At 42.0% G+C, this 23,439-nt stretch overlaps 1 protein-coding gene across 1 annotated transcript in view; it reads left to right on the top strand.

Moving 5' to 3' along the window:
* Positions 1-1,431: 1,431 nt before the first annotated feature.
* Positions 1,432-23,439, top strand: part of SNTB2 (syntrophin beta 2) — a 109,691-nt gene continuing 87,683 nt past the window's right edge. Inside the window, exon 1 of the mRNA XM_027618739.2 lies at positions 1,432-3,298. Within this exon, the coding sequence (XP_027474540.1) occupies positions 2,719-3,298 (580 nt within the window). The 5' untranslated portion in view covers positions 1,432-2,718. The remainder of the gene's footprint in view (positions 3,299-23,439) is intronic.

Raw genomic sequence — 23,439 nt, 5'->3', positions numbered from 1 at the left:
CTTGTCTCTCTGTCCCTAAGAAACCGTGGAAACAGATGTGTACTCTTTTTATTTCAGCTTTCATTATCCACAGTAAGTAGATTTCCACTGACTACTTGAGATTTCCTAGATTGTAATTTTCACTCTGCAAGGAACCAGTAACCTTCAGAGGGATTATTTGAAATGACTACAGCACAGAAGGCACTGAATTTCAATCAATCACATGTTTAATGAGTTCTTCTCGGCAAGGCAATATTTTTGGAATAGTGGGGGACGAAAAGAAGTCAATGGGTGGTCCCTGCCTGCCTGTATTTTATAATCTACTCGGGCCAAACAGGCAGGCATAGAATAAAATTGTTCAAAGGAAAAATCCCAGCAAATTGGATAGACAGGGAAACCTGGGATGAGATCTTGCTATGTGGGAAAGTGGTTGAGAGGGGCAGGAGGTGTTTGGAAGGATGGCCTCAGTCGGGAACGTGCAAGGCATCACACTGACTGAATGTGGCTGATCTGAACGTAGTGATGAGAGAGAACACCGAAAATTAGAGTCTGATGGAGGACCTTGTAAAAACAGCTCAATAAATCGGGGATTTTTCACTGATATATTTAAAAATAATCTTTTAAGTAAAAACTCCCAAGTAACCCAAATAGCAATCTCCATTACCTTCTCTCCTCCTAGAGTTAAATACCTAGAGTTATGTCACATAACTTGCTATCTTATGTAAGTGCCCTTGCTATTTAGTTGGAAGATCTGTGACTTCCTCCAACTCTGTTGATCAAAAAGTTCTTAATACTTTTGGAAAGAATTTCCAGCACTTCCCTTTTGCTAATAAAGGTGTCGTTCAAGTGCCCAACCTCTGGATGATTATGGACATAAAAGTGTTCAAAATAGTGCTTATATTCTAAGGAATCAGCTGCCGAGTTCTCTCTAATAAGCAGAAATTTCACATAACTCAGGCCTCTGGGGGCTCACGCCTCAGCTGGAGCAAAGCCAAGAACATCTGTGACTGCAGATGCACTTGGTTGGGCACATCGGGACCTGCTGGAACAGGGAGCTGGCCTCATTGCAATTGATTTAGGAGAGGATTGGAGGGTTGAGCTTCTGCTGACATTTGCAGCTTGGAAAATCCTGCTCCCCTAATTGCAAAGAGGATTCTGCTGTAATGATTTTTTTGGTAAGAACTTTTCTCATTTTGAATTCTTTCTTCATTTGGGCTCTGGATACTTTCCAGTCTCCATTTTTATTGTTTTAACTCCTGGTATAGGAGGCTCTTTGAATGTTCCTGCCCACACACGAATGTGCATTCATAGAGAAGTGCATGGACATGGCTTACGAGCTTCAACATGTACTTCATGAGCAAGCAGGTATCCAGACCCTTTTACGGGAATTGGTGCACATTCATTCCCTCTGCTTGCAGCCCCACTCCGCACAAGTGAAAACATGGGGATTTCACTTTTACTGCTGAAGAAAAGTTAGAGGGCACCTTGACCTCATGTTTTTGCTGAGATCTCTGTCAGCAGTGTGATTTCTGGACCCTCATTTTTGAGGTTTGAGGTATGTATGTAGTAAAGCCCTGGACCAGGAGGCTGGGAGACCCAAGTTTTTTCTCCTTCCTCACTGTGGACTTTGGGCCAGAGTCTTTGGCATTCTGGGCCTCAGTTTCCTCAGTTCTCCCAGCCCATGAAGCTGGAAGTGGGTGGATTGCAACATTCATGTCTTTGGATAAAAGCCACTGCAGGGTCTGCAGTGTGCATACAATTTTGGGGATACCCATCAACATTTGCCCCAACAACCGGCCATGACCTCCAGGGTAAAAAAGTTAGATCTACAAATCCAAGTCCAAACTCTTCCATATTAGATGATATGAGGCTTTTCACACTCCTTTCCTGCCACCTCCACTGACCCTATGCTGTGTTCACATTGGAATTATGACATCTTCCTAAGTAACCATCATTCTGTAAATATCTATGAGGCCTACCTATTGTAGCTGCAGAGCTGAAGAAGCAATGGTCCCCTCACTCCAGGCAAGTGAACAGGTGATTACAAAACAGAGTAACAAATACCTGTATTCATGTCTCTGGACCTTTGCTTATGCAATTCTCTCTGCTCCACCTACTCACCTTACATTGTCAGCTCTGTGAAGCTGACCCCAGGCCCAACCGAAGGTTTCTTTTACTCTGCTCTGAGGGCGTATTCTACATGTCACTTAACCGCATAGTATCGCCTCAGATTGGTTGGTTCTCAGTTCTCCTCCGCCACTAGACCGCCAGCTCTTAATTGTGGTAGGTTTTATTCAGCTCATCTCCAGGCATCGAAAGGAGCACAAGGCTGAGCACTCAGTAAATACATAATGAACCAATCAATGCAAAAGTGAACGTGGAACCAAGTCTAGCCGGCTTGCAAAGTGCTTCTTGTGGCTGATTTTGTTTTCCGGACCGGGGCTGCTCGAACTGCGCGGTAGAGGTCAGGAGTTTCGGGGTGGCCATCGGAGACCAACCGAAGGAGAAAGTGAGACGGAGCCCTCACGGCGCCCGCGCTGCCCAAGTCCAGCGGGCATCAAGGGACTGGCCTAAAGAAGCGCAACGACTTAACCTCCCGGAAGCTGCTCCGCCCGCCACTCCCCGCCCCTCCGGACGATGGGCGTGGCCTTCATGAATAATTAAAGACTGCGGGGTGGGGAGGGGCAGGACCCGCCCCCTCGGGCGGGAAGGGGGAAGCGCCGAGGCTGCCTGACTGGAATGAGGGTAGCTGCGGCGACTGCGGCGGCGGGAGCGGGGCCGGCCATGGCGGTGTGGACGCGGGCCACCAAAGCGGGGCTGGTGGAGCTGCTCCTGAGGGAGCGCTGGGTCCGGGTGGTGGCCGAGCTCAGCGGGGAGAGCCTAAGCCTCACGGGCGACGCTGCGGCGGCTGAGCCCGAGCCGGCTCTGGGGCCGGCAGCGGCTGCCTTCAACGGCCTCCCGAACGGCGGCGGGGCCGGCGACTCGCTACCGGGGAGCCCCAGCCGCGGCCTGGGTCCCCCGAGCCCGCCCGCGCCGCCGCGGGGCCCGGCGGGCGAGGCGGGCGCGTCGCCGCCCGTGCGCCGGGTGCGGGTAGTGAAGCAGGAGGCGGGCGGCCTGGGCATCAGCATCAAGGGCGGCCGCGAGAACCGGATGCCGATCCTCATCTCCAAGATCTTCCCGGGGCTGGCGGCCGACCAGAGCCGGGCGTTGCGGCTGGGCGACGCCATCCTGTCGGTGAACGGCACCGACCTGCGCCAGGCCACCCACGACCAGGCCGTGCAGGCGCTGAAGCGCGCGGGCAAGGAGGTGCTGCTGGAGGGTGAGTGCGGCCGGCGGGGCGGCGGGGCGGCGGGCGGCGCTGGGCTGGCCGGCGCTCACTTTGTTTTTACCATCCTGGCCCCCTTTGCGGAGAGAGTCCGTTCCCTCCCCCTCCGCGTCCTCGGCTTCCCCGCGCCGGTGGCCCGGCTCTCGCTTGGATCCTGCCTACTGGGGCTTTGAGTATGGAAAAAACTGAGGCTTCTTGCAGGAAAAGTTGGCTTTCGGTCCCTAAGGAAGACTCGGTTGAGATTTAGGAAAAAGCTGCAGCGCTTGAAGCCCCGCCTCTTCAAGATAAGCTGACACTAAGAACTAGAGGGATACTGAAGGGCTCGAGTCCTGGAGGTCTCGCTTTGCCTCCTGAGAAGTGCCGGGTTGGCACTCTCTTCACTCACATCTGCCCCCCCCCGGGCGAGAGAGGGTCTGTTTAAAAAAAAAACAAAAACCAACAAACAAAAAAACCCCACCCACACCGATGCCAGTGGTATGTTTGGGCAAACCACCAAAACTACTGCTTAATTTATGGGAATTTAGCCCACCATTGACTCTCGACAATAACCAGAGGAGATCATAGCACTTCATCGAAGCCAGAAAGCTGAAGCAGCAAGTTTGTGTGGCTAATGAGCCTTGTTTAACAGAGGAGGCTCACGTGTTTGAACATTTACTGCCAACTAGAGTTTTGCCCCTTTTGCAAGAGACTGGTGCCAGCTTCCTAGCATTCACAGGCATGCTGCTTCAAGGCTTTGAATGAAGCCTGAAATGTTAAATCTCAAGATATGTTTGAATAGCCACTATTATTATTTGCTTTAAGTACCTACGTGATCTGTAATCTGGATCTTTTGTGATGAATTTATGGAAGGCAAAAGTAAATCTCATTTCTGTGAAGTACTCATGCATGTTGGAGGTGGTAGAGTATTGTCAAGGTGATCTGAAAAGCCGGTTGCTTACTTCAGAAATTTTTGAGCGAATGCCTTTCTCTCACTGGTGATTCAGCCATTCAAGAAGGAAGCATTTATTACTGGCTGTTTAGAAGAGGATATAAAAGATAATGTTCCTCTATTTGGTCTCTAGTTGGGGACATGATGGAAAAATGCAAAACAACTTTAAGTTACTGATTATGTAATGCAAACTGTATATAAATGCCAAGGGAATGCAAAGTTAGGAAGTAGTGGAAATCAGGATTAGTCAGGGAGGCCTTTTTCAAGGAGCTGAAATCTTGAGCCAGGTCTCTAAGGAAGTAATGGACATAGACAAGCAAAGATGAGTCAGGAGGGTATTCCTGGCAGAGGAAGAGCAGAAGGGAATGGGTGGGGAATAGGGGTAGGCAGAGACTAGTCATGGACCTGAGAGGTCAGAAGTCCAGCTTGCCAAAGTGATGTTCACTTTTTCCCAAACCTGCTTGTAAATACTTGGAAAAATGTTAGTTTGCACGTGCTCCCAAGTATGAAATTCCAGTGTCCCATCTTTATAATATCCTATTTATAAATCTTATTTATACCTCACTTATAGGTGGTGCCAGACACTGCTCAGAAATTAGTGTTAATAAATGGAGTAAAATTATAGACTGTGGCTTGGGCAGTGGGTGTATTAAAAAAATTGTAACCTTAAATGTGCACCTTGAAATTGGTCTAGCTACGCATTTGGTTGTAAATTCTTAGAACCAGAATATTGGAGTAGTACTATTTATGTAGTACTCACTGGTAATGGGCAGACATCTCAGCTCTTTACACCATATATTTTTTAAAAGCCCAGTTTTTGTTTAGATATGTTTTGAACCTGGTATTCATACCGATTAAATGAAAATCATCTAGTAAATGTTGCCCGGTATTCACTAGTCTAAAATAGGCCACATGTGCTTTTAGAAGGAGGTTTTACAAACAGCAGCATAATAACATATTTACTGAGTGCCTTTTTACCTAACACACAGGTTCTATGTTATCTTCCTATTTTGTAAAAGATAAGCAGTTTTTGTCCTTAAATGTGTGGGGAAGTATGAAATTACACTTTCAAGCCAAAGAGATATAAAAATAAAATTACTTAGAATATGCTAAATCACTGAAAACAGTGATTTAAATTGAACCAGTCAGACATTTAAAATCAAGAGCTGGTGTTCCATCCAGGTAGGCCACTTCTAAAAGGTAGATTTTATGCTTAGTCCTTAAAGTTTTGGAACCTTATTGTTCTTCCATTAGATGTCTCAAAACTTGAAAAGCTGCCTTAAGTAGCACAGTGATGCTCTTTTGTGATGTGGGCAGGGAATTTCAGGCATGCCCTTGCCACCCTCAAGCAAAGGAAAGCAGTAGTCTCTGGTTGCCTGTGGTTAGGGAACTGAGCTAAAGGGTTCCTTTTTATCTCATGGATTTGTCAGGATTATTCATTCATACATCAAACATTTACTCAACTCTACCATGTGCCGGAGGCACTTGAAGATACCTGATTCCTGCCCTCAGAAAGTTTGGAGTTGAGATAAGAGAGAGATAAGAAATAACTATAGCAAAGGGCTAAAAAGGATGTTATACTAGAACTTGAGAGGACACAGCGCAAAGAGAGATTTGTAGAAGACCTTAGTGGGGGTCAGAGGTTGAGGATGCCTGGGAAAAGGTTGATGGAGAAGTTGAAGCTTCCCCTACGAGAAAGCTGCCACCAGTAAATACACACAAATGAGAGACAGTAGGAAGTTATTTTGCCCAGTGAGGGTAAGTACAAATGAGGACTTTGTGGTCAGACAGACGTGGGTCTGTTTCTGGCTAGTGGTTTGTAACCCCTGGGCAAGTTACTCAACCTTGCTAAGCCTTAGTTTCCTCATCTGAAAAACCAGGATGGTAATAATACCTCCTTCAAAGGGTTGTTATTCATTTGACAATTTGTGTGCTAGGTGCTTTCTTAGGGACTGGGAATATAGCAGTAAACAACAATAACAAAAACCAAAGTCTGAATGAGGAAGGTAGGAGTGGGTCATGAAGGTACATGTGAGATGACACAAGCACTCTGAGAGTAGCCAGGGTAACAAGTTGTTAAAATCCAAGGCACCATTTTACTTGAAAAGAAATACGTGATAAGAATAAAGATTACTTTAGGTGAACAGGTTAAGAATCAGTTTGCAGTTCTTGGTTGCAAACACCTTTTTCTAATCTTTTTTCCTGTCATCTCTCTCTCTTTTTTTAAAGATTTTATTTATTTATTTGAGAGAGAGAGAGAATGAGAGATAGAGAGCACAAGAGGGAAGAGGGTCGGAGGGAGAAGCAGACCCCCCGCTGAGCGGGGAGCCCGATGCGGGACTTGATCCTGGGACTCCAGGATCATGACCTGAGCCAAAGGCAGTCGCCCAACCAACTGAGCCACCCAGGCGCCCCCTGTCATCTCAACTTTTTTATTTTTAAATTTGCATTTAGTTTCCCATCCCTTTGATTTTTCCTCTTCATGTTTACCACTCAGAACCTTACCCTTGATTTTAGCCAAAAGGCTGAGTAGCGATTTTACCACTCAGAACCTTAAAACTTGCTTTTCTCTGTGCTTATAGTTTTGGCTAGTGACTGTTAACATTGATATTAAGCTAATGCTATGCAGAGATATTCAGACTGTAAGCATAAAGGGGTGACTGCTCACCCATCAGGTATTGTATGTTGAATTTGCTGTATCTTGAGTGCTAAAAATAGGGTCTAACTAGGAAGCTTCTAGAATTTATATGTTTAGGGCTGTGAAATTAAATGAACACAAATTATACTATACATCAAAAAATGTTCCAGAAGAGGTTAGGGAAGACAGTATAAAGTATTCAGCTTAAGGTTTGATATTTGAGAAAAGATCTTTTTTTTTTTAAAGATTTTATTTATTTATTTGAGAGAGAGAATGAGATAGAGAGCACGAGAGGGAAGAGGGTCAGAGGGAGAAGCAGACTCCCCGCTGAGCAGGGAGCCCAATGCGGGACTCGATCCCGGGACTCCAGGATCATGACCCGAGCCGAAGGCAGTCGCTTAACCAACTGAGCCACCCAGGCGCCCAAAGATCTTTTTTTTGAAGCAGTTCTCATTGGACTATTGTTGGAAAATCATCTTTTATTGCCTAAATGTAGTTTCAGAAGTTTTGTTATCAAATCTACTGAAAAGAAGATGGTTAAGTGTATAGAGGAAGTGGACTGGTGTGAAATTTAACATGAAAATTGAAAATAATTTTTGTATCCAGGATGGTTTGAGATTTTGAGTGTTATATATAATGTTTTGTTTTGTTTATTTGACAGAGAGAGACACAGCAAGAGAGGGAACACAAGCAGGGGGAGTGGGAGAGGGAGAAGCAGGCTTCCCACCAAGCAGGGAGCCTGATGCGGGGCTTGATCCCAGGACTCTGGCATCATGACCTGAGCTAAAGACAGATGCTTAATGACTGAGCCACCCAGGCACCCCTATAATGTGGTTCTTTGTGCACGTTAGGAGACATGTAACATACTGTTGACAGTATTAGGCTGCTAAATTAAAGAAGCTAGTCTGAATTCCTACACTGCCACTTTCTTCCTTGTTTGTTGGACAAGTTTAGAGTCTCCTAAGGAAAACATTTTACATTTTCTTTGAGATTTTGCATGTATATTCATCAATTTATCTCTTGAAGAACATCTAAATTATCAGGAAGTTTGTGTTTCTGTGTTTGTTTCTTTTTGTTTAACTAGCCTCCTCATGTTTCACTTGAATGATTAGACATGTTTATATGAGAAACTATGTCTTTGTAACCATATTACTTCTCATAGTCTCTTCATGCTAAAATATGTCCTCCAAATTATTATAAAAGTATGAGAAGTTTATTGATTCTAATATAGAGTGGTTATGAAAATTCTAAGAACATTTTTAGAAACCAAAACCAGGCTTTAATTTAGATCTTAACTGGTAACTCAGTAACTTCAATATGTTACCTGCTGTGTAATTTTTCCAGGATAAAGATTACTTTACTTGGTGATCAAATGTGTGTCTTTTGTACATAAGGCATGAGATACAGCCCATGGCTGTGGAAGTGTTCTGCTGTTCTGAGCTGATGGATTATTTGAGGATCCACTCCCTGTTCATGGCTAGATTTACACACTATCCTAACTGGCAACAAATAATGCTGCCTACTTGTATTTTTCACTAAATAACATAATAGTATAATAATACCTTACTTTTTTATTAGCATTTTAAAATGATCTATGCATTAAATTTTTTTTTAAATTTTAAATAGGCTTCCTTCATACCCAGTGTGGAGCCCAATGTGGGGCTTGAACTCAGAACCCTGAGATCAAGACCTGAGCTGAAATCAAGAGTCAGACACTTAACTGACTGAGCAACCCAGGCGCCCCATCTATTCATTTTTAAAAAAAATTTTTTTAAGTTTTTATTTATTTATTTGAGAGGGAGAATGAGAGAGAGAGAGCACAAGATGGGGGAGGGTCAGAGGGAGAAGCAGACTCCCTGCCTAGCAGGGAGCGCAATGCGGGACTCGATCCTGGGACTCCAAGATCATGACCTGAGCTGAAGGCAGTTGCTTAACCAACTGAGCCACCCAGGTGCCCTATGTATGCATTTTTATATGCATTTTCTCATCTGACCTTTACACGGTCCTTGGAGGTGATGGGCTGTTTATTTTTGTTTTACAAATGATTACACTATAGTTCATTAAAGTTAAGTGAGTTACTAAAGGTCTCAGAATTTCTCTTGATTTTTAGAGGAAAAATTTTAATGTTCTTTGCACAAAAGGAAAAACCTTACCTGGAATTTTAAAGGTTGTAAAGTCTTATCTTCCAGACGAGGAATTAATGACGGGAGAGGTTAAGTGGCGTGTTTGAGGTCAACTAGCTAATTAGTGGTGGAACTTGGACTAAAACCCAAGTCATGCTTTCTCCCTTGTACTATACTACCTACAACTAGTCATTCAGGTGTCTTAGTCTCTCCTGTGCATCATGTTGCAATGTGTTGTGAGAGAGCAGTGTGCAAAATAAGTTGAAGGTAGTCTCTGGCGTTGAAGAACTTAGACTGAAATTGGGGAGAGAAAACTGCCACATAGAGAGTAAGTGATCAAATATCTAGTACTCCCTCTTTGAGAGTTCTCTGAAGGGAATGATCCATTGTGGGGTGAAAGAGTAGACTGTGACATTATGGGAAAAGGATAATTAGATCTGAGGCTTGAAGAACAGGTTGCTTCTCTGTAGATGGAAGGCCTTCCACGTTGAGGGGGTAACCTGAACAAAAGCCAAAATGAGCATGACATATGATGGGGAGTGAGGAGAATAGGAATGGACTTGGAAGAAAATAAGGCTGGGTAGATAAATTGGAGCCAAATTATGCAAGGCCTTGAAAGCCAGCCAGAGGAATTTGGACCTTTTTCATTCTGTCAGTCAACATTTATTAAGTACCTACTGCAAACAAGGTGTTGTGGTAGATGGTGGGAATTAAAAATTGGGAGTAATCCTTGCCCCTTAGGCTAGTAAGGAAACAGTTATAACAGGTTGTGATAAGTGCTTTAAAAGAGGTGAGAACATGGTGCCCTTGAAGCAGAGAAAGCAGTGCAAAGGAGATAGCATGTCAAAGGTAAGAAAGTGACAAGTAGCTGGTGTGTTGAGACAAGTAAAGCATGGTAAGAAATGTGTGCCTGAAAGTATGCTGGAAAGATGGGCAGAGGCCAGAGATCAAGGACCTTGTATGCATTGCAGTGCAAGCAGTTGTCTCTAAGTGGGGTTTATATTTACTTTGCAACCTGAAAAAAAGAACTTGAGCTTTATTAATATTTAATGTATGGGTGATACAGGTTCTCTCAGTCTTCCAAGATGGGGCCATTACACATTTGATATACAAGGTGATATCTCGAGGAAAGAGTCAAAGCTTCACAAAGCAAAGGGATTGAGAGTGGTGACCTTACTAATTTGGTATTAACACATTGTGACTTATTGTAGTTTACTTGAGCCTGATTGAGTGGATATACATTATATCATGTGCTTTTAACTAAATTAGTCTTCTCAAAATGAACAAGTGGCTTAAAGATTTGCACAAAGAAACCATGGATTAAAGGTAATTATAGGGCGCCTGGGTGGCTCAGATGGTTAAGCGTCTGCCTTCGGCTCAGGTCATGATCCCAGGGTCCTGGGATCGAATCCCGCATCGGGCTCCCTGCTAGGCGGGGAGCCTGCTTCTCCCTCTGCCTCTCTCTCTCTCTCTCTGTCTCTCCCTCTCTCTCTCTCTCTGACTCTCATGAATAAATAAATAAAACATTTAAAAAAATGTTTAAAAAAGGTAATTATAATACTACAAACAATAACAAAAAGGTAAAGCTGACATTTCTTCTAGTAGGAGCTCTTTGTCACATTTCAAGGTAATCATATCTGTTGAGAAGGTAGCCTAAAAAATGAAATTGCCAAGATGACCATTTTAAATGTGGATTACCACATTATAATTATTAATGAACTTGGCCCTGAGAGTATCTTGTAGTTTGAGTCATATAGCAGCTAATGATAGTATGACTTCATCAGGAATATGTTATTGTCTTAATTTAATCTTTATGCCATTCTCTCTTGATTTCTATATCTTAATGATATTTAATAATATATATGTATTGATGAATATTCACAGATTGAGTGTGTAGACTCACATTTTACCTATGGGTGTGTGCTGTCAAAAGTTTTAGGCCTGGGAAGCCACCCAGGCTAATTTAAAGTGCTTTAAATGAGGGAGTGTTTTAAGTGAGGGAGTGATGTCCTAGGAAGTTCAGAAGGGCAGATGGAGTGTAGAAGCTCAAGACATGAGGTAAGGGAAAGCCGTTAGGAGGTTGTTGCAACACCATGACGATAGTGAGACTGGATGGGACAGTATGAAGCTGAAAAATATTGGGGAGACAGAAACAGCAGGTCTGGGGCGCCTGGATGGCTCAGTCGGTTGAGCGTCTGCCTTCAGCTCAGGTCATGATCCCAGGGTCCTAGGATCGGGTTCCCTGCTCAGGAGAGTCTGCTTCTCCCTCTGCCTGCTACTCCCCCTGCTTGTTCTCTCTCTCTCTCTCTCTCTCTCTCTCTGACAAATAAATAAATAAAATCTTTAAAAAAGAAAAGAAAAGAAACAGCAGGTCTAAATGATTGGTTTGGGGGCTGAGGGAAAGAGAAAAGTGGAGGATAACTCCTAGATTTCTAGCCTCGGAAACCAGATAACTATGAAACCAAAAGTATCAGGGGAGGAACTGTGTTTTGAGTGAAGGTAAGAATTTGGTTTGGGGGCGCCTGGGTGGCTCAGTCGTTAAGTATTTGCCTTCGGCTCAGGTCATGATCCCAGGGTCCTGGGATCGCACCCCACATCGGGCTCCCTGCTCAGCGAGGAGCCTGCTTCTCCCTCTCCCACTCCCCCTGCTTGTGTTCCCTCTCTCGCTGTGTCTCTCTCTGTCAAATAAATAAATAAAATCTTAAAAAAAAAAAGAAGTTTGGTTTGGGGCATGTTGGAGTTACCTGTGTGACATCCTGGTGCAGAAGTCCAATAGCCAGTCTGGAGTATGGTCTATAGTCAAGAGAAATAGGAGAATGAAGATTTATGAGATGTCAGGGTAGAGGTGGTATTTGATGCCATGAGTGTAGATGGAATCATCAAGAGAGAGTGCAAATTAAAAAGAGAAGTAGAGCCAGGATGGAACTTGCGGAGCCCCTACATTTGAAAAAAGGAGTACAGGAAGAGAAATCTGGAAAGAAATGGTTTGAGAGGTAGGGAGGGAGCCTGGAGAAGATGGTGCAGTGCAAGTCGGCAAAGCAAGAATTCCAAAAAGGAGGATGTGATCAGCATCTTCCGATGCTACAGAAGCCAAGAAAGTCAAGAACTAAAAAGTTCACTGGATTTGGTAATTAGAGAACCAGATCATTAGAGTTCTTGTAAGAGCAGTTTCAGCAGAGTGACAGGATCAAGAGGCAGTGAGTAGACCATGCTTTTTAAAAGTCTCTCAGGGGGCGCCTGGGTGGCTCAGTCGGTTGAGCGACTGCCTTCGGCTCAGGTCATGATCCTGGAGTCCAGGGATCGGGTCCCGCGTCGGGCTCCCTGCTCAGCGGGGAGTCTGCTTCTCCCTCCGACCCTCTTCCCTCTCGTGCTCTCTCTCTCTCATTCTCTCTCACTCAAATAGATAAATAAAATCTTTTAAAAAATAATAAAAATAAAATAAAAATAAAAAAATAAAAGTTTCTCAGAATAAAAAGAAGCAATCATGGTGACTAGAATTAAATGAAGTGTCCAAGAAAGGTTTTACTTTTGTAGTTGGTTGTTTTTTATTTTGTTTTACATGGGGAAGAATTGGGACATATATGCAAGGCAAGGAGAAAAGGCCAACAGACAAGGGAAGAGGTTGAAGAGATAGAAGGGTGGGGAACTGATGCAATCCGTTGTTGAGCCAGGAAGTGACATGATGGGAACAGAATTTTGGGTTGGCAGCAGTGGATGCATTGGATACAGTGCAGAGAGGAAAGACGAAAGGTAGGAAAAACTACAGTTGTTGTAATGAAAGCAGCTCAAAGCAGAGGTGGTGACCATTGAAGGGGGTGGTGGTGGGTGCACTGGGAATAGAAAGGAAGACACAATTCAAAGAACATTTATTTTTTTTTTTTAAGATTTTATTTCTTTGACAGAGAGACACAGCGAGAGAGGAAACACAAGCAGGGGGAGTGGGAGAGGGAGAAGCAGGCTTCCCGCTGAGCAGGGAGCCCGATCCCAGGATCCTGGGCACTTAACCGACTGAGCCACCCAGGCGCCCCTCAAAGAACATTTAAAGCAGATGATTTTTGCCAGGGATCAGCAGAATCCACTGGGGACCTTTTTCTACCTAGATAGCATCCTTCTGACTGCATCTACACCCAAAGATCGACACTTTGTAGTAAACCTCTGGGAGTGAGCATCTGTTGTGAGCACAGGCATTTGATCCCTCAGAGACATTGGATGGAAAATTTAGAGCCACTGTTTTAAAGGAAGAAATGACAGGCTGTGGGGGCAGATCCGATATAGTTAATTAGCCCTGAGGTTTCTTCTCTCTCTCTCTCTTTTTTTTTTTAAAGATTTTATTTATCTATTTGACAGAAAGAGAGGGAACACAAGCAGGGGGAGCAGCAGGGTTCCCGCTGAGCAGGTAGCCCGATGGACTCGATCCCAGGACCCTGGGATCATGACCTGAGCCAAAGGCAGACGCTTAACCAACTGAATTGCCCAGGCGCCCCGGCCCTGAGGTTTCTATCCAGGGATAATAGGGGAATGGTTATTACCAGTGGGCAAAAATGGAATACTTGGGAGGATATTAAGCTTATACCATTCAGCTTTGTTATAAAGCACTTAGGCGATATAACTCTACTGGCTCTGGGGACTGAGAAGAAAAATTTTAGTTTATAAATTTTACATCTAGTCACACAGCATAAGAGCATATTCTTCCTTTAAAGCGGATTTTCCCTAGATTCCACAAAGGAGATTTTGGCTTTGGAGAAACAACTGTATGTTCTGGTGTGTTTAATATTTTGTGTCTGGAGAAATGCAGTTGATTTAGTTATTTTTATTTAATTTTATTATTTATGTGAGTGCCAGTGTAAGGAAAACAAGCTGATTCCTTCATACAATTTGTGTTTGATTTCATTTTAAAAAGCACAACTCATGAAATAATTTTGTATGTGAACAAAGTGCCGGTGATTACAGCGTCAGTAGATTTGCCTTTTGGAAAGAATAAAAGAGTTAGAGAACTCAAACTTGGTTTGTTTCTGTGACTTGGCTCCCAAGACATTACTAGAATTCTTTGACATATATCCAGTTAAGAATAATCTGTCATGTATGTAAAATGTTATACTTTGCACTTGAAAAATGGGAAGCTTTGATTTTGAAAGAGACTCAGAAAAATCATAGACTTATTAGTAAAACCAGTTGATCAATAAAACTATTTTTTAAAAGATGTTATTTATTTATTTGAGAGAGAGAGAAGATAGAGAGCACAAACAGTGGGGAGGGGCAGAGGGAGAAGGAGAAGCAGACTTCCCACCGAGCAGGGAGCCCGACAGGAAGCTTGATCCCAAGACCCTGGGATCATGACCTGAGCTGAAGTCAGATGCTTAACCAACTGAGCCACCCAGGCGCCCCTGTACAATTTTTTTTTTAGTTAAGAATTATTTTGGTTGCAGAAACCCAAACCAAACTAAGCAGAAGTGGAATGTATTGCCTCATATAGTTCCTAAGACTGGGGGTGGATCTAGGTTTAGGTCCAGAGAAATCCAAAGGCTCAAATTATCTTGGCTGCAACATCTCCTGCTGTGGAGAGTCTAATTCTGTATAGTCAGCTAAAATGGCATTGGCAGTTCTAGGAATATATTGCTATAACTTAATAACCCCTGTTAAAAAAGAAACATTTTTCTTCTAGCACCCACATATCAGTTTCTTGGAAGACTCTGATTAGCTCTGCTTTTTCTACCTCTACAAACTATCACTCTTTCCAAGATGTTGGAGACTGTGATTCTAGGCCTGGGTCATGTGCCCATCCCTGGTATATCAAGATTGGCAGCCTCACCAAACTGTGAAGTGCAGAATGGGGTGGTTGCTAGGCAAACTTGCCTCTACTCTTATAATGCAGATGTTGAAGCCATTGATTTATTATTATGTATTTATTATTAATTTAAAAAATAAAAAATTTAAAAAATTAAAAAGAAAAATTTTTAATATATATGTCCAGTGTGGGGCTCAAACTCATAATCTTCAAGATCAAGAGTCGCATGCTCTACCAACTGAGCCAGCCACATGCCCCAAGATATTTTATAGCTAAATTGTAAATTAAAAAAAATTGAAACAATACAAATAATAATGATGTTATTGAGAGCTTACAGCTGCTAAGCTCTTTCTGTGCATTATCACGGTTTATTCTTTTAAAAGCACTGTGAGGCAGGCATAATCAGTTTGAAGAAATTGAGGCTTGGAGAGATTAAATAATTTGTCGATGGTCACAACACTTGGTAGAGGCAAGGTAGTTATTCAGATTAATCAGACTCCACACCTCTTGGTAGTTATCATTATAATACACTGCTTCTCTGATAAATCTGTTTAGGTTAAGAAACTAGCAGATCTAAAGACCAACAGGATTTATTGTTATGATTGGCTTAATGTGCAGGAAATTGTGCTCCTGGATTCTGTGTTGTTGCATCTGTCTGGAGATTATTGTTAATGTCTCCTCGCCTTTGTCTAGGATTTTTCATGCTGGGCACAAATAGCTGTATGTGATTAATCAGCTCATGTTGAATACCCACACCCTGCTAGGCACTCTGGGAGAGATGGAAAGACAATAGGAGCCCCAGAGGCCCTACCTTTTTTTTTTTTTTAAGATTTTGTTAATTTAATTGACAGAGAGAGAGAGACAGCGAGAGAGGGAACACAAGCAGGAGGAGTGGGAGAGGGAGAAGCAGGCTTCCCGCCGAGCGGGGAGCCTGATGCGGGGCTCGATCCCAGGACCCTGGGATCATGACCTGAGCCGAAGGCAGTCGCTTAACGAACTGAGCCACCCAGGCGCCCCCCTACCTTTTTTTTTTTTTTTTAGGTAAACTCTATGGCCAGTGTAGAGCTCAAACTCATGACCCCTGATCAGGAGTCTCGAACTCTAGCAACTCAGCCAGTGAGGCACCCCACACAAGCCCTACTTTTAGGAAGTACCCAGAATGGGTATAAACATGCTAATAAACTGCACATAAATTAACCTACATTATTTCATACATTGCAAGTGGTAGACAAATGCTGAAAGAACTTGGAATAAGGAAGCAACTGATGTTAGGAATGTGTTTTGGGTCAGGTGAGGGGCGGTGGGAGGTACAGAAGATAGACATAAATATTCTTTGTGAGGGCAGTGGCATGTCCAAAGGTAAGAACGAGCAAGTGATATGCAAACTCCAGCAAACACACTTGATGAAATAGCTGGTTTTCTAGACTCTAAAGCACTGATTTTTTTAAATAAGTTTAATGTATTATTAGTAAAAATAATAAACTGATGTCTTAGGTATGCTTGTAACAATTTTATTCATTGTCTGCTAACTGCTTTGTAATGCAAAAGTCAGTTTTCTTTTGTAATCATTCTAGCCAAACTTTTTCTGTTAGCTCTTCCATTTTTAGTATATTACAATGTTATTTTACTTTTGAAAAACATCAATTTTAGCAAAGTAGCATTCTCCAGACGGTATCCACCTTTACAAATAAATGTTTGCCCAAATGAAACACAATGTTTCACTGAACACTAAGTGTCTTGGATTTACCTTCTTATTCTGCTGTAATTGTTGGCCAGTAAAGGTATTTAAATTGTTAGCTGTTTTCATTGCAGTAAGGGCTGTCTCGTTTTAAAAAACCACTAGTAATCTATACTACATTTCAGAGTACTAAGGATAAATATTTGGCGTTATTTTCAAAGATTTTTTTTTAAAGTAAGCTCTACACTCAACATGGGGCTCTGAACTCATGAACACAGGATCACGAGTCACATGCTCCACCGACTGAGCCAGCCAGGTGCCCCCCCCTTTTTTTAAAGATTTTTATTTATTTATTTGACAGGGAGAGACACAGTGAGAGAGGAACACAAGCAGGGGGAGTGGGAGAGGGAGAAGCAGGCTTCCCACCGAGCAGGGTGGCTGATGCGGGGCTCGATCCCATGACCCTGGGATCATGACCCGAGCCGAAGGCAGATGCTTAACAACTGAGCCACCCAGGCATCCCACCACAGATGTTTCTATATGGATCTGCTTTGTCCACTTACAGTGTTATAGAGTTGATTTTTGTATTTGTTAATTTCATTTCAGGATACAAAGTAATGACAGTACTCACAAGATTAGTAAATGGCATTGATACTGGCAAATAAAGAAATAAAATAATTTTAAATGCTGCCAAGCTAGTTTCTAGCAGCCAGGTCTGGCAAATTTGTAAATATATTCATATGTATTTGTACGTATATTTTCATCTATATATTTGACAAGAAAAATGTTTTCCTTGCATGTTTTTCCTCTGCTTCTCTCTAGGGACATTGTGGTTGGGAGAAAGATCTGTTCTGCTCTTACTCCTCTACCACCAACGTTTCCTCCCACTCTTTTCTTTTTATTTCTCAAATTTCCTTCTATTTCTTTTGTGCTTGGGCCTCAAAAGAAGTCTTTGGGATCCTTAAGACATCTCCAATCCTTGGGTTGTGGTAACAGAAACTCCCTGAGTCTTCCGGTACCAGAAATGCTTTGGTACCTAAGCATGACAGGACAAGATACTTGGGAGAAAAATAAAGCAAAGCGTTTCTGATGGCCATTAGCTCCCTATGTGACCTCGGAAAAAATAATTTCAGCATTACAAGCCTTACATTTCTTATCTATTAAAAATAGGACGCCTTCTAGTTCTCATATTTTATCACTCTAAATACAACATAGAGACTGAAGAGTTGTAGTTAAACTGACTATATACAAATACATGGACTGTCAGAGAATTGAAATATCAAATTATTTTAACACTAAAAATATTGTAAATATAGTTTAATCTCTTTTTGATTATTCAGATGGAACCTCTGGATTTGTAATACCTTATTGTGAACTTTATTGTTGTGATGGAGATACACAGAAGTGCCAGATAAGAGATTTTTATGTTGTAGATGTGCAGATAAATCAGCTTTCGCTCTTCCATCTTTCATTATAAGTAGTAACTAGTCTTCATGGGGTGCCTGGGTGGCTCAGTCGTTAAGCGTCTCCCTTCGGCTCAGGTCATGATCCCAGGGTCCTGGGATTGAGCCCTGAGTCGGGCTCCGTCAGGAAGCCTGCTTCTCCCTCTCCCACTCCCCCTGCTTATGTTCCTTCTCTCGCTGTGTCTCTGTCAAATAAATAAATAAACTCTTAAAAAAAAAAAGTAGTAACTAGTCTTCTTTAGACCAACACAGGCAGCATTTATAAAGCTGTCTTCTTCAAGCAGAAAAGAATCACTTAGGGAAGAAGGAATATTGAGTGATCTAGATTGCAATTAATTTTGCCACTGATTATTGTGTAACTTGAGGTTTCTTTATTGTACTTTAGTGAATGAGGGCAAGACTCTCTTAATGAATATTGCAAAGAAAGCCAAACTCTAGGACTTAGATGCCAAGTGATTCCTTTTTCTCTGCCCTTTTTAGTGTGAAAAATCAGGAGAAAGGGGGAAATTATTTGCATAAATATTATATTTGTGTTGGCCATTGTTGTCAACTAAATTTACTCACAATGATTTAGATGTTTGGAATATTTTGACAAGTAAGGAATCAACTTCTTTTGCAAAAAGTTTAATGTATTCTCTATTAGCATTAGAACACTGGCATGAAATTATTTTTATGCCAGGCATTCTGCTCCTGTAGACTGCATTCTTGGCACCCAGCAAAACACCAGTCACATCACTGGTATTATGTATGTTTGCTAAATGAAAGAAGGATGGAGTATACAGAGCATCAAATCTCAAGTGTAAAAGGTTATTTAAAACATGGGTGACCTAGGGGCGCCTGGGTGGCCCATTTGTTTAAGCGACTGACCCTTGGTTTCAGCGTAGGTAATGATCTCAGGGGTCTTGGGATCAAGCCCCAAGGCCCTCTGCTTGAAGATTCTCTCCCTGTGCCCTTCCCCCACTCTCCTGCACCCTATCTCTCAAATAAATAAATGCACTCTATCTCTCAAATAAATAAATCTTTAAAAGTAAGTAAATGGGGCACGTGGGTGGCTCCGTCATTTAAGCATCTGCCTTCAGCTCAGGTCATTATCCCAGGGTCTTGGGATCGAGCCCCACACGTGGCTCCCTGCTCAGCGGGGAGTCTGCTTCCCCCTCTCCCAATCCCCTCTGCTTGTGCTCGCGCTCTCTCTCACACAAAAATAAATAAAATCTTAAAAAAACTAAATTAAAAAATAATAAACATAAGTAAATAAATAAATAAAATACAGGTGGCCTAAAAGTGCTGCTGCAGTGCAGTTTATTTTTTAGGTCCTTGGAATTGAAATACAAGAAAAATAATGAATTTGTTATATACCACATTCAGGATACAATTACTGCTAGGGCACAAGGAGGATGAGTCAAAGAGAGGTTCATGGGGGTGTTTTGTTAGGAAATAAAGCTGAACAAATATGACAGAATGTGAAGATTGATAAAGTTGAGTTATATGAATGTTCATTATATTGTACTCTATATTTTTTAGTGTATTTTAAATATTTCACAGTTTTTAAAATTCAGATGAAATTAAAAAGCTGTCCAATTTTTCTTTGTGCTGGGTTACTTAACTGTCACTTGGATTAATTCTGACTCCTTAACATTTTTGAAAGTTGAAGTATAATTAACACACAGTAAGATGCTCTTAGGTGTTCAGTTGAGTGAGTTGTGACAATTGTATATAACGGTGTAATGACTACATAAGCTACTGAACATTTCCGTCATGCCCAGAAGGTTCCCTTATTGCCCTTTCCAGTCAGTTTCTCTCCCCATCCCCACCCCAGGTAACTGCTTTCTGATTTCTTTCACCATAAATCAGTTTTGTTCTTGAAATTTATATAGGAATGGAGCCACATAGTAGGTATTGTCTTGCATAAGTCTTCTTTCACTTTTCATTGTGCTTTTGAGATTCATGGTTTTTACCTGTACCAGTAGTTTTTTGTTTTGTTTTGTTTTTTTGTGGGTTTTTTTTTTTTTAGTGAACTCTAAGCCCAATGTGGGGCTTCAGTTTACCACCCCAAGAAGATCAAGAGTCATGTGCTTTACTGACTGAGCCAGCCAGGCGCCCCAGTAGTTCATTGTTTTTCTAATGTCGATTAATATCTCATTGTATAAGTATTCCATAATTTTCTTTTTTTAAGTTTTTTATTTATTTACATAATGTCTACACCCAACATAGGGCTTGAATTCATGACCCCGAGATCAAGAGGCATACATTCTTCCAACTGAACGAGCCAGGTGCCCCCATAATTTTGTTATAATTTGGATTGGTTTTGATTTCTGGACTTTATGAATAAGACTGCCATGAACATTCTTGTTCAGTTTTCGTGTGTGTGTGAGTGAATGTGAATATATGTTTTCATTTCTCTTGGGTACGTACTTAAGTGTAGAATTGCTGATTCATGGGTAGATGTATGCTCAACTTTATAAGAAACTGCGAAATAATCCCCTAGAGTAAATGTACCATCTTACACTCCTAACAGCAACGTATGAGAGTTCTTAATGTCCTTGCTGACATTAAGTTCTATTCATCTTATTATTTTAGCTCTTAATGTCCTTGCTGACATTAAGTTCTATTCATCTTATTATTTTAGCTCTTGTAGTAGGTGTGAAATGGTATTTTGTTTTGGTTTTTAATTTCCATTTACGAGGTGAATAAAGAGAAGGTATCTTTCCATGTGTTTATTGGCCATTCATATATATATATATTTTTAAAAGATTCTATTTATTTATTTGACAGAGAGCACAAGTAGGCAGAACAGCAGGCAGAGGGAGAGGGAGAAGCAGACTCCCTGCAGAGCAGGGAGCCCAATGCGGGGCTCGATCCCAGAACCCTGGGATCATGACCTGAGCCGAAGGCAGACGCTTAACTACTGAGCCACCCAGGTGCCCCCGGCCATTGATGTATTTTAAAAAGTGTTCAAGTCTTTTACCTAATTTTTTTACTGGGTTGTTTCTCTTTTTATTGTTGTAGAACTCTGTATACTCTGGATACAAGTTTGTTGTCAGATGTGTGTGTTGTGAATATTTTTTCTTTTTTTTTGAAAAGATTTTTTACTTATTTGACAGAGAGACAGTGAGAGAGGGAACACAAGCAGGGGGAGTGGGAGAGGGAGAAGCAGGCTTCTTGCTAAGCAGGGAGCCCGATGCGGGGCTCGATCCCAGGACCCTGGGATCGTGACCTGAGCCAAAGGCAGACGCTTAACGACTGAGCCACCCAGGCGCCCCTGTGAATATTTTTTCTAACCTGGAGCTTGTCTATTCATTTCCTTAATGGTAGATTTAGCTGAGCTGAAATTTTTTCCTTCATGGTTACTGTTTGTTCTGTCCAAGAAATCTTTGCCTACTTCAAGGTCACGAAGATATTCTATATTTTTTTCTATTAGCTTAATGGTGGTATTTCAAGTTTAGACCTATAATCCATCTTTTTTTAAAAAAAGATTATTTATTTTAGAGAGAGAGAGAGAGAGAGAGAGAGAGAGAGTGTGTGTGTGTGTGTGTGTGTGTGTGTGTGTGTGTGTGTGCATGAATAGGGGGAGGGGCAGAGGGAGAGAGAGAGGGGAAGCAGACTCCCCACCTTGCAGGGAGCCTGACATGGGGCTTTATCTCACGACCCCATATCATGACCCGAGCTGAAACCAAGAGCCCCATGCTTAACCGACTGAGCCACCCAGGTGCTCCATGAGCCATCTTAAAATAATTTTTTTGTATTGACTATGTTTCTTTGCTACTACTTTGTCCTCACCTGACTGGTAAGGTTCCTCTACCCTAAAGATCCTCATTATTTCTCTTTATGGGGTAATGGCAGAAGACTGCTGTGTAACTTTTACCAAACACTTTAGTAAATACTGCTGACCTATTCATTAATATGTGTTCCCTCTTCAGTGATGTGTCACTGAAATATCAGACAAATGGAGTCATCTCTCTGTTTTATTATAATTACTCCCCATCACACTTTCAGGGCCACCAACTGTCTGGTTTTGAAGCAGAATACTCAGGAAAGCCATAGGAAAACAGCATCCTGGGCTGGAAGTTGCCACCTGGCATCATGAAGTATTACATGTGAAAACATGATTATTTAAAGGATTTTGATGCCTTCTTCTAAGCATCTTGTACAGCATCTTGTAATGGTATTAATGTCACAGAACGAGAAGAACTATCGTTAACACTAATAAATGGGAGAGAATGCACTGAACCAAAAGTTGCAGTCTTATAACTTGTAAGACTCCCTCAAATGCAGGTCTGTATTTAAAACAGCAGGCTAACTTATTTTTTGCCATGTTGATATGCTGAATGGGGAGGGGGAGGATGTAGCAAAATAGAAAGGATTAAGGAGGCATGGACATAAAATCCTTTAATACTACTTGGTAAGGTATTCATTTTATCCATTTGAAGAAATCTAAAATTATTTATGAAAGGAATGTATTTTTAACTTGGACTTGGGAACTAGTGGCAAATCATTGGGTATTAACCAGTTTCGGAACAAAGTGCAGCTGAAAGGAATGTTAACCCTGTTAGATTGTGTTTATTGTCAACAACAATACATCCTCTCTGCCCTCCCCCAAAAAAAACTCTCCTGAGAAACTATTCTCAGATTTTCAGAAAAAAGTTTGAACAGTTATTTTGGATTTCTTATTTGGAAGATAATAATCTTGAGTTTGGTTAAAACATTTTCTTTCTTTTTTGTTGTTTTTTAAGTTTTATTTTTCACATTTAAGTTCTTAATGCACCTGGAATTTTTTTTTTAAGTTTTTTTTTTTTTTGACCGAGACACAGCAAGAGAGGGAACACAAGCAGGGGGAATGGGAGAGGGAGAAGCAGGCTTCCCGCGGAGCAGGGAGCCCGATGCGGGGCTCGATCCCAGGACTCTGGGATCATGACCCGAGCCAAAGGCAGACGCTTAATGACTGAGCCACCCAAGCACACTGGAATTTATTTTTGTATAAATTGTTTTTGTGGGTTTTTTTCTTACTTTCGTTAAAATATTTTCTGTGAGCAATCAACTCTTTATAGATTTATTTATTTGAGAGAGAGCGCGTACGAAGAGTGAGGAGAGGCAAAGGGAGAGGGAGAGAGAAACTCAAGCAAACTTTGTGCTGAGCATGGAGCCCATGCGGGGCTTGATCTCCCCGCCCTGAGATCATGACCTGATCCAAAACCAAGAGTCAGATGCTTAACTGACTGTGCCACCTGTGCCTTTTCCATGACATTGTCCCTGCAGCATGTCCTCAGCAGTAGGAATAAGCTGTACAGCTGTCGTGAACACTTTAGGCACAGCCTGAACAAGGGAAGAACTAGAGAATCCGGGGCTCATTATGGTCCAGGAACGTGGTGAGAACAGGCCAGGGTTGCCTCTCTTCCAGGGCAAGAGAAAGTGCTGTTGAGCAGAATAGATCCAGGTGAATCTATGCTGATGATCATGTTCTATTGTAGTAAAAGCATTGGCTTTGGAGCCATGCAGGCCTAGTGTTCTACATGATGTCAGGAA

The sequence above is a fragment of the Zalophus californianus genome, chromosome 17 (assembly GCF_009762305.2).
Source record: "Zalophus californianus isolate mZalCal1 chromosome 17, mZalCal1.pri.v2, whole genome shotgun sequence".
In the NCBI taxonomy this organism is placed as follows: domain Eukaryota; kingdom Metazoa; phylum Chordata; class Mammalia; order Carnivora; family Otariidae; genus Zalophus; species Zalophus californianus.
Note: the sequence above shows the minus strand (reverse complement) of the source record. Positions and strands in the feature narration are given on the sequence as shown.